General features: G+C 44.4%; 2 protein-coding genes across 4 annotated transcripts; one reads left to right on the top strand and one right to left on the bottom strand.

Moving 5' to 3' along the window:
• Positions 1–4,728: 4,728 nt before the first annotated feature.
• LOC110741247 (putative lipoyltransferase 2, mitochondrial) lies at positions 4,729–6,724 on the bottom strand. Of its 2 annotated transcripts, none has more exons than XM_031662509.1 (2): positions 6,235–6,724; positions 4,729–5,347 (listed from the first exon to the last, which is right to left on the bottom strand). In XM_031662509.1, the coding sequence occupies exons 1-2, from the start codon at positions 6,698–6,700 to the stop codon at positions 5,118–5,120; spliced, it is 696 nt and encodes a 231-aa protein (XP_031518369.1). In that variant the 5' UTR covers positions 6,701–6,724; the 3' UTR covers positions 4,729–5,117. The 2 variants fall into 2 exon arrangements, with proteins under 2 accessions (XP_031518369.1, XP_021782006.2); XM_021926314.2 differs by having other exon boundaries at positions 5,228–5,347; positions 6,197–6,724.
• Positions 6,695–11,632, top strand: LOC116268554. Of its 2 annotated transcripts, none has more exons than XM_031662508.1 (2): positions 6,695–6,803; positions 9,589–11,632. In XM_031662508.1, exon 2 carries the CDS (start codon positions 9,969–9,971, stop codon positions 11,028–11,030), a length of 1,062 nt encoding a protein of 353 aa, XP_031518368.1. In that variant the 5' UTR covers positions 6,695–6,803; positions 9,589–9,968; the 3' UTR covers positions 11,031–11,632. The 2 variants fall into 2 exon arrangements, with proteins under 2 accessions (XP_031518368.1, XP_031518367.1); XM_031662507.1 differs by lacking the exon at positions 6,695–6,803 and adding an exon at positions 6,858–6,967.
• The last annotated feature ends 214 nt before the right edge of the window (positions 11,633–11,846 follow it).

Here is an 11,846-nt window from a genome sequence, read left to right as displayed (position 1 = left end):
GGCCCCAGTGGGAAACCAGAGGTGGGATCTGTCCAAGCAGGAAGGAGAGCCAGGAACCCGCAGCAGTAGCCTGACCTGATGCCGCAGCTAGACCTCAGCCTAACTCTGGCCTCCTGTTCTATATCCTCCCGCTTTGCCTACCCACTCACCACCTGTTACTGGGGGCTCCTCCTGCAGGCCTGCCTCACTCACCCTTCAGAGCCCACACTGGAAGCCCAGACTCACCTTGCCCTTATCAACAGCATGACCTCTCTCACAAGGCACTTGACCTCTCGGAGCCTTGGTTTTCTCATCCATAAAATAACCTTGCCTATCTTGTTGGGTTGCCGGAGAGAGAGACTGCCAGAGGATAAGACAGTCACGTTGTCCCATTCTGTGCCCCTGCACCACTTATTCTCTACTTCTCAGTCTACTTGGCCTACTCCTCCTTGCCAGCCCGTGCCTCACACAGCCTGTGTCTCACACTTATCAGTCCTCTGCTCTCCTCTCTTAGAGCTTCTACACCTAAAACTTCACTCATCCCACTCATTCTCCAGACCCAGCTGCCTCTTGGCTCTCTCTGCTTGCCTCTCCCATGAGTATCTCAAACTTGATTTATCAAAAACTGAATTCATCATCTTCCTCTCCAAACTTGGTCCTTATCTGGTGTTCTCCAACCCAGCAGTATCTTTAGCATCCATCCACCCAGCTGCTCAAGCAAGAAACTTTGATTCTACCCCAACATTCATGGATAGCAGCCGCAGTGGCAGGAGCAGCAGCAGCCATGTTCCACCATGTGGCCTGGGAAATAGAGAAAGCTGAACTGAAGCAAGACAAAATGAAGCAAACACATGCCACAAAACATGACAGAGAGTGGGAGGGAAGAGACTACCTGAGTTCCTAAAGGGCTTCACACTCCCGTTCTCTTCTTCAGCTGCTGCCTTACTCTTGGATTCTATGAGACTCTAATACCTTTTCCAATAACCCCCACCCTTGTTATTTTTTTGGCTCATGTTAGAATTGGCTTTCTACACTTACAAATATAAGAGTTCTGATTAATATAAACAATTACGTTAGTTACAGCAGGCTAGGTTGTGCTGTGACATATATGTGACTGAACTCCAATGCATGTCCATCATCAGCAGGGGGCTCTGATCATTGCAGTCCCTCAGGAAGCAGCCACCATCTTCAACGTTGTTGGTCACTGTTCCAGAGGGAAACTCTGAAGGGCCTGGCACCAGCTAGTCAATGCTCCAGCTCAGAAGTGACATGCCACCTCCATTCATAAATTAACCAGAAGAATTTGACCTTGCCCCTACTCACCCACGTGGGGGCCACAAAGCACAATCCTGCCATGTGTCCAGAAAGCAGAGAGCCAGAAATATTTGGTGAAGATTAAAAACTATCATACATTTTCTGCTGTCTATACTGTGCCAGGCCCTGAGCCAGGGGCCAGGGACACAGGAATGAGTAAGTCATGGCCCTTTCTTAAAGGGCTCCCCATGACTGTGGTGTAAAACCAATACTATGTTGGGTCCACCGAGACTCTGCTGTGTCTCAGAACAAGGAAATGTCTAGATTAGGGGTCACCAACTCAAATGCCTACAGGGGCCAGAAAGCTAATGTCAACAAGTGGGGAAGGGAGGAGAGGTGCTGCAGCCAACTGGAAATTGCAATTTTAAAAACATACCTGCTTCTGGCTGGGCATGGTGGCTCACGCCTGTGATCCCAGCACTTTGGGAGGCTGAGGCGGGTGGATAACTTGAGGCCAGGAGTTCAAGACCAGCCTGGCCAACATGGTGAAACCCTATCTCTACTAAAAATACAAAAATTAGCTGGGCATGGTGGCAGATGCCTGTAATCCCAGCTACTTGAGAGGCTGAGGCAGGAGAATCGCTTGAACCCAGGGCAACAGAGTGAGACTCCATCACACACACACACACAAAACAACAACAACAAAATACCTGCTTCCAATTGTCAGGCCGATGGCCCAGTGTTTCCAGATCTCTCCAATTTTCATGAGAAGCCAGAAAACCAAATTTTTACATGACAATTTCCCATTTTTTAAATGTTGGCAATTACTAAACTTAACCAGATACATACACACATATATAAAATCCTGTAAGCCAAAAAGAACATGTCTGCAGGCCAGCACCATGAGGGCCAGTTTGTGTTCCCCAAGTCCAGCACAGGAAGCAACAGTTTCCTGTACTCTGTGCTGGTCTATCCACACCAAGACTGCTGTGCTCAGCCGTGAGTGCTGCACCTAATGGGACACACATGAGCTGGGGCTGGTGCACAGACAGATGGGCAGGCTGGGAGAAGAGTTTAAACAGTTCAATTCCCCTTAATTGGTATGTTCAAATAGCCTTCTGTATGTCAAGCCCAGTGCTACGTGCTGGAGATGCAGAAGGAAACAAGGCAGAAGCAGCTCTACTCCTGCGGAGCCTATTGCCTTGAGGGGAACTCAAAGGATCTGGGGATAATTTCCCTGGAGAAGGCTCATGGAGGACAGACGGTGATAATAATAATGTTAAGATTTACTGAAGTTTTACTCTGGGCCAACATTACCCTCAATGCTTTACCTATAATTATGTCATCTAATTCTTACCACCATCCTTGTTTCATGTAATGAAACTGAGGTTCAGGAAGGTCAAGCAAATCAGCCACTACAACTGTGTACAGATTCTCTATGGTCCAGAAGAATGGAACAGGCTGTCAAATGAGAGCATGTACTTAAGAGGCTAACACAGTATGACTGTATGTGGCACTATACATAAGTGCTGAGTACATGTCTATTTCTTTTCCAGTCTCTGGAAGCATTCAAGAACAAGTTGTATGGTCATTTGTTAGGGCTGCTAGAGAGGGAGGCTGAGTATCAGATAGGTAGAAACACTGTGCATGGCCTTCCATCTATGAGAATCTAACTCCACTTTTCCTGGAATAATTATTTTCCTTTTTGGCAATAATAACTCAAATTATCAATGACTCCTCACTCCCACACCCCTACAACAGCAGCAGTGGCCCTGTGGATGGGAAACTAAGGCCCAGGAAGAATATGGACCAAATTACAGGTGATAAACCATCAATCAACTAATATTGATGGAATGTCCATGACACTTAAACCTTATTGTTCCAAGCTCTAAATCAGTGTGCACAGCAGGAAAAGAGCATGAGAAGGGGGCTTATACCTAAGACTCAGTGCCGGCTTTGGCATTAATTTACTTTGACTTTGAGGGTTTTCCTAATTCTTGTTTTCATCTCTTTACAACGAGGGGGTAGGAATAAACCTCTAAAGTCCTTTTCAGCTTGAATAATTGATATAAATTATTTGCATTAAAAAAAATCAGACCTCAGATGTAGGAGGATTTACCTTTCTTCCTAGAAGCCAGTGAGACCACAGAACCTTGGGAACTCAAAGGGACTTTACATGTGAGAATGGTCGGTCTAAGGCACCATCATCATGTGCCCAATGAGCACTTTTAAAATGTGGCTAGTCCAAAATGAGGTGTGCTGTAAGTGTAAAATACACACTATATTTTGAAGACTCAGCATGAGAAAAGGAACGTGAAATATCTCAAGAAAACATTTATATTGCTTTATATTGATATTTTTGCATATTGGGTTAATTAAAATACTAAAATTAACATCATAGGCCAGGCATGGTGGCTCATACCTGTAATCCCAGCACTTTGTGAGGCTGAGGCAGAAGGATCCCTTGAGCCCAGGAGTTTGAGACCAGCTTGGACAACATGGTGAGGCCTCATTTCTTAAAAAAAAAAAAAAAAATTAGCATCACTCATTTCTTTTACCTTTTTAACATGGATCCTATAAAATGTCAAATTACAATGTGGCTTGCATTGTATTTCTGTTGAACAGCACTGGTTTAAGGAGAAACTGAAGACCAGAGAGTAAACAACTTTTCCACAGAGCCAGAACTGGAACCAGGGTCCCCTGACTTCTCATTCAAGGCTCTTTCCACTCTTAATAGGCTTGGTAAGCATTCTTCAAGATGGCCCCTAATAATCCTCACCTCTTGTTGCCCTAGTGAAGTCCCTTCCACATTGAACAGGGCTCATCTGTTAGAAGACTACAGAAATGCCTGTATGATTTCTGAGGCTGGGTCATGAAAAACATTGTGGCTTCCAGATTGTCTCTCTTTGGCATGACTTGCTCTAGGGGAAGCCAGTTGCCCTGTCATGAGAACTATCAAGCAGACCTATAGAGAGGTCCACATGGTGAGGAACTGAGGCCTCTTGTCAACAACCACAACCAACCAGGCAAGCGAGTGCACCATATGGGGCGCCAATCCTAGAGCCCAGCCAAGTCTTTGAATAACTGCAGCTGACATCATAACTGCAAGTTCGTGGGAGACCCCAACCTACAAACACCCAGCTAAGCTTCCCCCAAATTCCTGACCCACAAACGATAATTAATGTTTACTGTTAAGTCACTAAGTTTTGATGATTTGTTACACAGCAACAGATAATATGCAGCCTTACAAACTTACAGGTCTCATATAAAAAAACTCACTTCTACCTTTGGCATTTGTACAGTGTGAGAAATTATTCTTGTTCTTTCTCCAGTCTTTGGCCTAGCTCAGGGTAACCCAACTAAAAACTGCTAAATTATCAAACTTGGGGAATCAAACCCAGGAAGGTAAGATTCCATTTTATTCTTTGAAGGTTCTTCCCTTTTCCCTTTATTGCAGAAAGAACCCAGGTCTCTTGACAATAAAAAAGCACCACATCATATCACCTTCACCTGTGCCATTCAGAGATGTGATTTCCACAAAATTGAGGGAACTAGAGCCCAGAATTGCTCAGTTAGACAGAGTATTGAGGAAGTAACAATAGAGAAATGACAATCTATGACATCTAAATTTCTCTAAGCTGAGACACTGCTGTCAATAGTAGTGCTAATGTTTTATACAGCATGTGTTGCTTTTCAGTGTTGTCACATTTAGATATAAATAAAACAGGATACATATGAAAACAGTGGCTCAGAGCTCATGGTATGTCCTTAGTTTCATGATCAGTGAATGATACGCCAGGTCTAAAATCTGTGTTTCAGTAGGTGACTCAAGTCAGGCTTCGTGCTTCCCAAGGCACGAGCATCCTCGCTGTTATGAGTACTCTTCAGTTGGGGCTGTCCTCTGAGATCAGTGTGCACTTGTAGATCTCCTTAAAGGCCACAAGGAAAGGTGGCATTACTTCATCCACGGTGACGTGCCTCTGGAGCTCCTTACTCAAGGAAGTGACGCCTGTCCCAACCAGTCCACAGGGCACAATGTGCTCAAACCACGTGAGGTCTGTAGAGCAGTTGAGAGCCAGGCCGTGGGACGTGATGTGCCTTCCACAGCGGACTCCTGCAAGGCAAGTCAAAGGGTCTTAGAGTAGATACCCTCCACTCTCCGGGCTTCGGGGTCCCTCTCAGGGCGATGAGAGAACCGGACTAGATCACTAGTTTTCAAATTTTGTTTCTGGAGAAACAAGGAATTGTGCACAGATGGGAAAAGGAAACAAATGAAAGGAAGGGGTGCGTGGCTTCAAGGCAGCTGCACTCATCATGAGGATTCCAGGAAATGTCTTTTAACAGATTCCAATACTTAAAAAAAAAAAAAAAAAAAAAAGTTTGGGGACGGGCGCAGTGGCTAACGCCTGTAATCCCAGCACTTTGGGAGGCCGAGGCGCGCGGAGCACGAGGTCATGAGATCGAGACCATCCTGGCCAAACCAGTGAAACCCCATCTCTACTAAAAATACAAAAAATTAGCCGGGCTGGTGGTGGGCGCCTGTAGTCCCAGTTACTCGGGAGACTGATGCAGGAGAATGGCGTGAACCCGGGAGGCGGAGCTTGCAGTGAGCCGAGGTTGCGTCACTGCACTCCAGCCTGGGAGACGCACAGCGAGACTCCGTCTTAAAAAAAAGTTTGAAAATTAGCACCCTTATTGCCATGACATTGTGATTGGCTGGAAGTAACCTGGCAATCCACTTCTCCTGTCTCTCCATTCACAGAAATGCGTGTTCGACTAGATGATGTAACGTGCCTTCTGCTTCTGAATATATGGTATCCGGGAAAGGGCTTAAAAACTCAAACGCAGCGGGTAGCTGTGATTCGAGGCCCGCGCTAGATACGCCTCCTCCCGGCCCGAGTTCTACCCTCACCTCCATTGGTCCAGCCCCGTCAGACCCCGCCCCCAGGCCTCAAGCTCCGACCCCGGCTCTCAGGTCCCGCCCTGCGCCGCGGCGCTCACCGATCGCGCAGATCTTGCGATCGTCCAGCCAGACGCCGGTGTAGGGCGGGGACCGCGCGCGGGCGTCCTGCAGGCCCTGGAGCTCGCACAGGCGCACGGCGCACGCCTCCAGCGCCGCTACGTGCATGCGCAAGCGCAGACCGAGACGCCGCAGGTCGAGTACCGGGTGGCAAAGCAGCTGGCCCGGGCCGTGGAAGGTGGCCAGGCCACCGCGGCCTGTGACGCGCACCTCGGCGCCCAAGGCCCGTAGCCGCGCAGTTTCCTCGGGCGTCAGGCCGCCGCGCAGCCCGGCCGTGTACACGGGCCCCGCGGGCTCGCAGAGCAGGAGCGCGCCCGCCTCAGTCCCCGACGAGGCTTCAGTGCCTGGCTCGGCCTGTAGCCGCCGCAGCCAGCGGTCCTGCAGCCCCAGCAGCTCGGCGTACGGCACCCGACCCAGGCGCACCAGCCGAACCGCGGGTTGCCGCATGGCACCCACCGCTGCGTCCGCGGGACCCCGCCCTCTCCCTGGGCTTGGGGGCGTGGTATGAGGGGCGGGGACTCAGGGGCACGCCCCAAGCCGCGGCTCCCAGGTGCGTGTTAAAAGCTGGAGGGGGGATGTGTGATTCCAGCACCCAGCGCAGGCCGGCCTCCTCCGTTCGTTCAACAACCAGTATTTAGTGCCTGCTATGTTCTGCAGGCCCTGCCCTAGGCGCTTGATACAGCGGTGCACAGCGTATGAGAAAGCTCTGTCCTGGTAAGCTTACATTCTTACAGCAGACAATAAGTGTTTAAGTATTTTTTTTTTTTTTTGAGACGGAGTCTCACTTTGTCGCCCAGGCTGGAGTGCCGTGGCCGGATCTCAGCTCACTGCAAGCTCCGTCTCCCGGGTTCACGCCATTCTCCTGCCTCAGCCTCCCGAGTAGCCAGGACTACGGGCGCCCGCCACCACGCCCGGCTAGTTTTTTTTGTATTTTTTAGTAGAGACGGGGTTTCACCATGTTGGCCAGGATGGTCTCGATCTCCTGACCTCGTGATCCGCCCGTCTCGGCCTCCCAAAGTGCTGGGATTACAGGCTTGAGCCACCGCGCCCGGCCAGTATTTAAGTATTAAGTAAATAAAGTTATTTCACGTATAAGGTGTTAAGTGCTATGAAAAGAAAAATAAAACGGTAACATGGTATGTCCTGGGTTGAGCCCCTGGGGGTCGCAAGAGGGAGATTAGCTTGCCTACAAGGTTATTGGTGGGGACAGGGAGAACTTAAAGATCAGCACCTGTAAGAAAGTGAAGGAAGGAGGAATTTGTAGGCAGAGCGAGAAGTTGGCCTGCAAAACGGTTTCAGCAGAGGCCTTTACCAATCCCAAGGGATGCTTGGAGCCTAGGATGACCCTTCAGAGTAGTTCCACATTAAAGCAAGGGGGCCAGAAACTCATATCCTTGCATTGACCAGTCATGGATACAGGCTACACCTGGAGAGGCGCTGTGATTTTTTTTTGTTTGTTTGTTTGTTGTTTTTGGCAAGACTGCTTCCCTTGATGGAGGGGGGCCCCCAGAGAAGGACTCAGTTGTGAATCATCAGCAACCAACTCCAGAAGCTGAGGGAATGACTGTCTAGGTGTCTGAAAAACATTTCATAAACATAGACATAAAGATCCTAAGCAAATATTAGCCAATCAAATCCAGCAATTTATAAAAGGATTAATACATCATGGTGAAGTAGGGTTTATCCCAGGAATGCAAGGTTGGTTTTGCATTCTAAAATCAACGTAATTTACGTTAGAAGAGAAAAACCTTCATTGGAAGAAATAATAAAACAAAAACTTTTTTAAAATAAAAGCTATGATTTTGTTCAATACATACAGATAAATCTGTTGGCAAAAATAAACACCTCTTCTGACCAAAAGACTCAGCAAACTAGGAATAGAAGAGAAATTTTCCAGTCTGATGAAGGGTTCAAATTATCAGGGTTTGGACAAGAGAAATCACATATGTACTATTTTAATCAAATGTTTTATTTGAGAAAATTGGAGACTCATATGCAGTTGTAAGCAATAATATGGACAGATTATGTGTATCCTTTACCCAGCTTTCCCCAATGGAAACACCTTGCAAAACTGTAGTACAATATCACAACCAGGATACTGACATTGATACAGTCAAGATGCAGAATATTTTCATCACCACAAGGATCCCTTATGTTGCTCTTTGTAGTTACACTGCTTGTTAATTCCTGGCGAACGTCTGTGTTGTATAGATGGATGGAATCATACAGTATGCAACCTTTTAGAATTTTTTTTCACTCAGCATAATTCTCTGGAGACTTATCCAAGTTGTTGCATGTATCAATAGTTCATTTCTTTTTATTGATGAGTAGTAGTCCATAGTATGAATGTACCGCAGTTTAGCTGTTCACTCACTGAAGAGCACCTGGGTTGTTTCCAGTTTTCAGATATTCTGAGTAAAGGTACTGTAGACATTTGTGTACAGGTTTTTGTACGAATGTAAGTTTTCACTTCTCCAGAGTAAATGTCCAGGAGTGCAGTTGCTGGGTTGCATGGTAGTTACATGTTTTGTTTTTTAAGAAACTGTCAAAATGCTTTCCAGAGTGGCTGTACCATTTTACATACCCACCACCAGTGTATGAATGATCCAGTTTCTCTGCATCCTCACGAGCATTAGCTTTTATTTTAGCCATTCTAATAGGTGTGTGGTGGTGTCTTGTGGTTTTAATTTGTATTTTCCTATTGACTAACGATGTAAGACATCTTTTCATGTGCTTATTTACCATGTGTATATTCCCTTCAATGAAATGTCTGTTCATGTCTTTTGCCCATTTTCTGATTAATTGTTTTTTGTACTGTTGAGTTTTTAGATATCTTTATACATTCTAGATATTAGCCCTTTGTCGAATATGTGCTTTGTAAATAGTTTCTCACAGTGTATGGCTTGTATTTTCATCCTCTTAACTGTATCCTTTGCAGAGCAAAAGTTTGTCATTGTGATAAGGTCCAGTTTATCCACTTTTCCTTTTATTGATGCTTTTGGTTTAATAACTCTTTGCCCAGCCCTAGATCCTGAAGACCTTCTACTGTCTATTTTTTAAAAGATTTTTTTATTTTACATTTAAGTCTATGATACATTTTGAGTTATTTTTTAAAATAGGTGTAAAACTTTGGTTGCTGTTGCTGTTGTTCTTCTTTTGTTTGTTTGCATATGCATGTTACATTACGCCAACACCATTTGTTCAAAAGGCTATGTTTCCTCCATTGAATTGCTTTTATGCTTTGTCAAAACCAGTGGCACATATTTGTGTGATCCTATTTCCAGTTTCTGTATTCTGTTCCATTGATCTATGCGTTTATTCCTCTACCAATACAGGTTGAGCATCCATAATCTAAAAATCTGAAATCTGAAATGCTCCAAAATCCTAAACTTTTTGAGTACTGACATTACGCCACCAGTGGAAAATTTCACACCTGAACTTATGTGAGTTGCAGTGAAAACACAGGTGCACAACACACAGTTCATGCAACATCCCCAAGGGGAAAAGACCCTCCCAGCTCTTTTCTGCTGCAGTTTTTCTGCTCACACCTGGAATTACCCATCCCCACAAAGGGTAATTAAATGGCCTGTGTACAGGCTGGACACACCAACAACACGTTTCCCAAAATGCCCCATATGGGGCCAAGACCTATGTGCATTACTCACTGCATTTTTTTGCTTATTCTCTGCTGTGTGGTGTAAATATATTGTTGAAAATGTCAAAAAGATCTGAAGATACCCCTGTGAATATCAGTGATAAGAAAAAGAGGAAGCATTTATGTTTATCTATAGCACAGAAAGTCAAGTTGTTGGAGAAACTGGACAGTGGTGTAAGTGTGAAGCATCTTACAGAGGAGTATGGTGTTGGAATGACCACCATATATGACCTGAAGAAACAGAAGGATAAACTATTGAAGTTTTATGCTGAAAGTGATGAGCAGATACTATTGAAAAATAGAAAAACACTTCATAAAGCTAAAAATGAAGATCTTGATCGTGTATTGAAAGATTGGATCCGTCAGCGTCTCAGTGAACACATGCCACTTAATGGTGTGCTGATCATGAAACAAGCAAAGATCTATCACAATGAACTAAAAATTGAGGGAAACTGTGAATATTCAACAGGCTGGTTGCAGAAATTTAAGAAAAGACATGGCATTAAATTTTTAAAGATTTGTGGCAATAAAGCATCTGCTGGTCGTGAAGCAGCAGAGAAGTTTACTGGCAAGTTCAGTAATGATGATGAACAAGATGGTAACTTGGAAGGATTCTATATATCAAGTGAGAAAAAAATAATGTCTGACCTCCTTACGTATACAAAAAATATACATCCAGAGACTGTCAGTAAGCTGGAAGAAGAGGATATCAAAGATGTTTTTAACAGTAATAACGAGGTTCCAGTTGTTCATTCATTGTCCAATGGTGAAGTAACAAAAATGGTTCTGAATCAAGGTGATCATAATAGTAATGATAATGAAGATGATGTTAACACTGCAGAAAAAGTGCCTATAGATGACATGGTAAAAATGTGTGATGGGCTTATTAAAGGACTAGAGCAGCATGCATTCATAACAGAACAAGAAATCATGTCAGTTTATAAAATCAAAGAGAGACTTCTAAGACAAAAAGCGTCATTAATGAGGCAGATGACTCTGAAAGAAACATTTAAAAAAGCCATCCAGAGGAATGCTTCTTCCTCTCTACAGAACCCACTTCTTGGTCCCTCAACTGCTTCTGATGCTGCTTCTCACCTAAAAATAAAATACAGTATGCAGTAACCTCTTAGTCAAAACATAGCATCATACTTGGAAACTGAAAGCCTACTGTTATTTGTTATTGTTGCTTAACAGCTGATACAGCTATTCTGGTGACACTACTGTGCTGGCTCACTTAACCTGAATACACTATTTTTTTCATTGTATTACTGGTATGTCATATTTTTTACTGTTAAGTACTTATGTGTGAATAAGTGTTAGAAAATGATTGCTTATTGGTAGCATATAAATTCAGAATCAGGAATGATGGTGATGCCAAACAATCACAGATCGTCCACATGGGTGGTGGAGATGTTAACACCTTTGCTTTCTGATGGTTCAGTGTATCCACACTTTGTTTCATGCCAAAATTATTTAAATTATTGTATAAAATTACCTTCAGGCTATGTGTATAAAGTGTATATGAAACATAAATGAACTTTGTGTTTAAACTTGGATCTTGTCCTCAAGCTATCTCGTTGTGCATGTATAAATATTTCAAACTAAAAAAAAAAAAAATCTAAAATCTGAAACACTTCTGGTCCCAAGCATTTCAGATAAGGGATATTCAACCTGCACTGCAGTCTTGATTGCTGTAACTATATAATAAATCTTGAAATCAGGTAGCATGATTGATTCCACTTTATTTTTTCCTCAAAATGGTTTTAGGTATTCTAGTTCCTTTGCCTTTCCATACAAATTTTAGAGCGATATGGATGTCTAAAAAATACTGTTGGAGCTGGGCACAGTGGCTCATGCCTGTAATCCTAGCACTTTAGGAGGCTGAGGCAGGTGAATCACAAGGTCAGGAGATCGAGACCATCCTGGCTAACATGGTGA

Source organism: Papio anubis, unplaced genomic scaffold (assembly GCF_008728515.1).
Source record: "Papio anubis isolate 15944 unplaced genomic scaffold, Panubis1.0 scaffold70, whole genome shotgun sequence".
NCBI classification, from domain to species: domain Eukaryota; kingdom Metazoa; phylum Chordata; class Mammalia; order Primates; family Cercopithecidae; genus Papio; species Papio anubis.
The sequence above is the reverse complement of the archived record's forward strand: the minus strand, read 5'-3'. Positions and strand labels throughout refer to the sequence as shown.

Bases quoted from the DNA above. Each gene is read 5' to 3' on its own strand.
- LOC110741247 (XM_031662509.1), bottom strand. From the start codon at position 6,700: ATGCGGCAACCCGCGGTTCGGCTGGTGCGCCTGGGTCGGGTGCCGTAC. The intron at 5,348-6,234 runs GTGAGCGCCGCG...CTTGCCTTGCAG, and splicing joins TCGCAAGATCTGCGCGATCG to GAGTCCGCTGTGGAAGGCAC.
- LOC116268554 (XM_031662508.1), top strand. From the start codon at position 9,969: ATGTCAAAAAGATCTGAAGATACCCCTGTGAATATCAGTGATAAGAAA.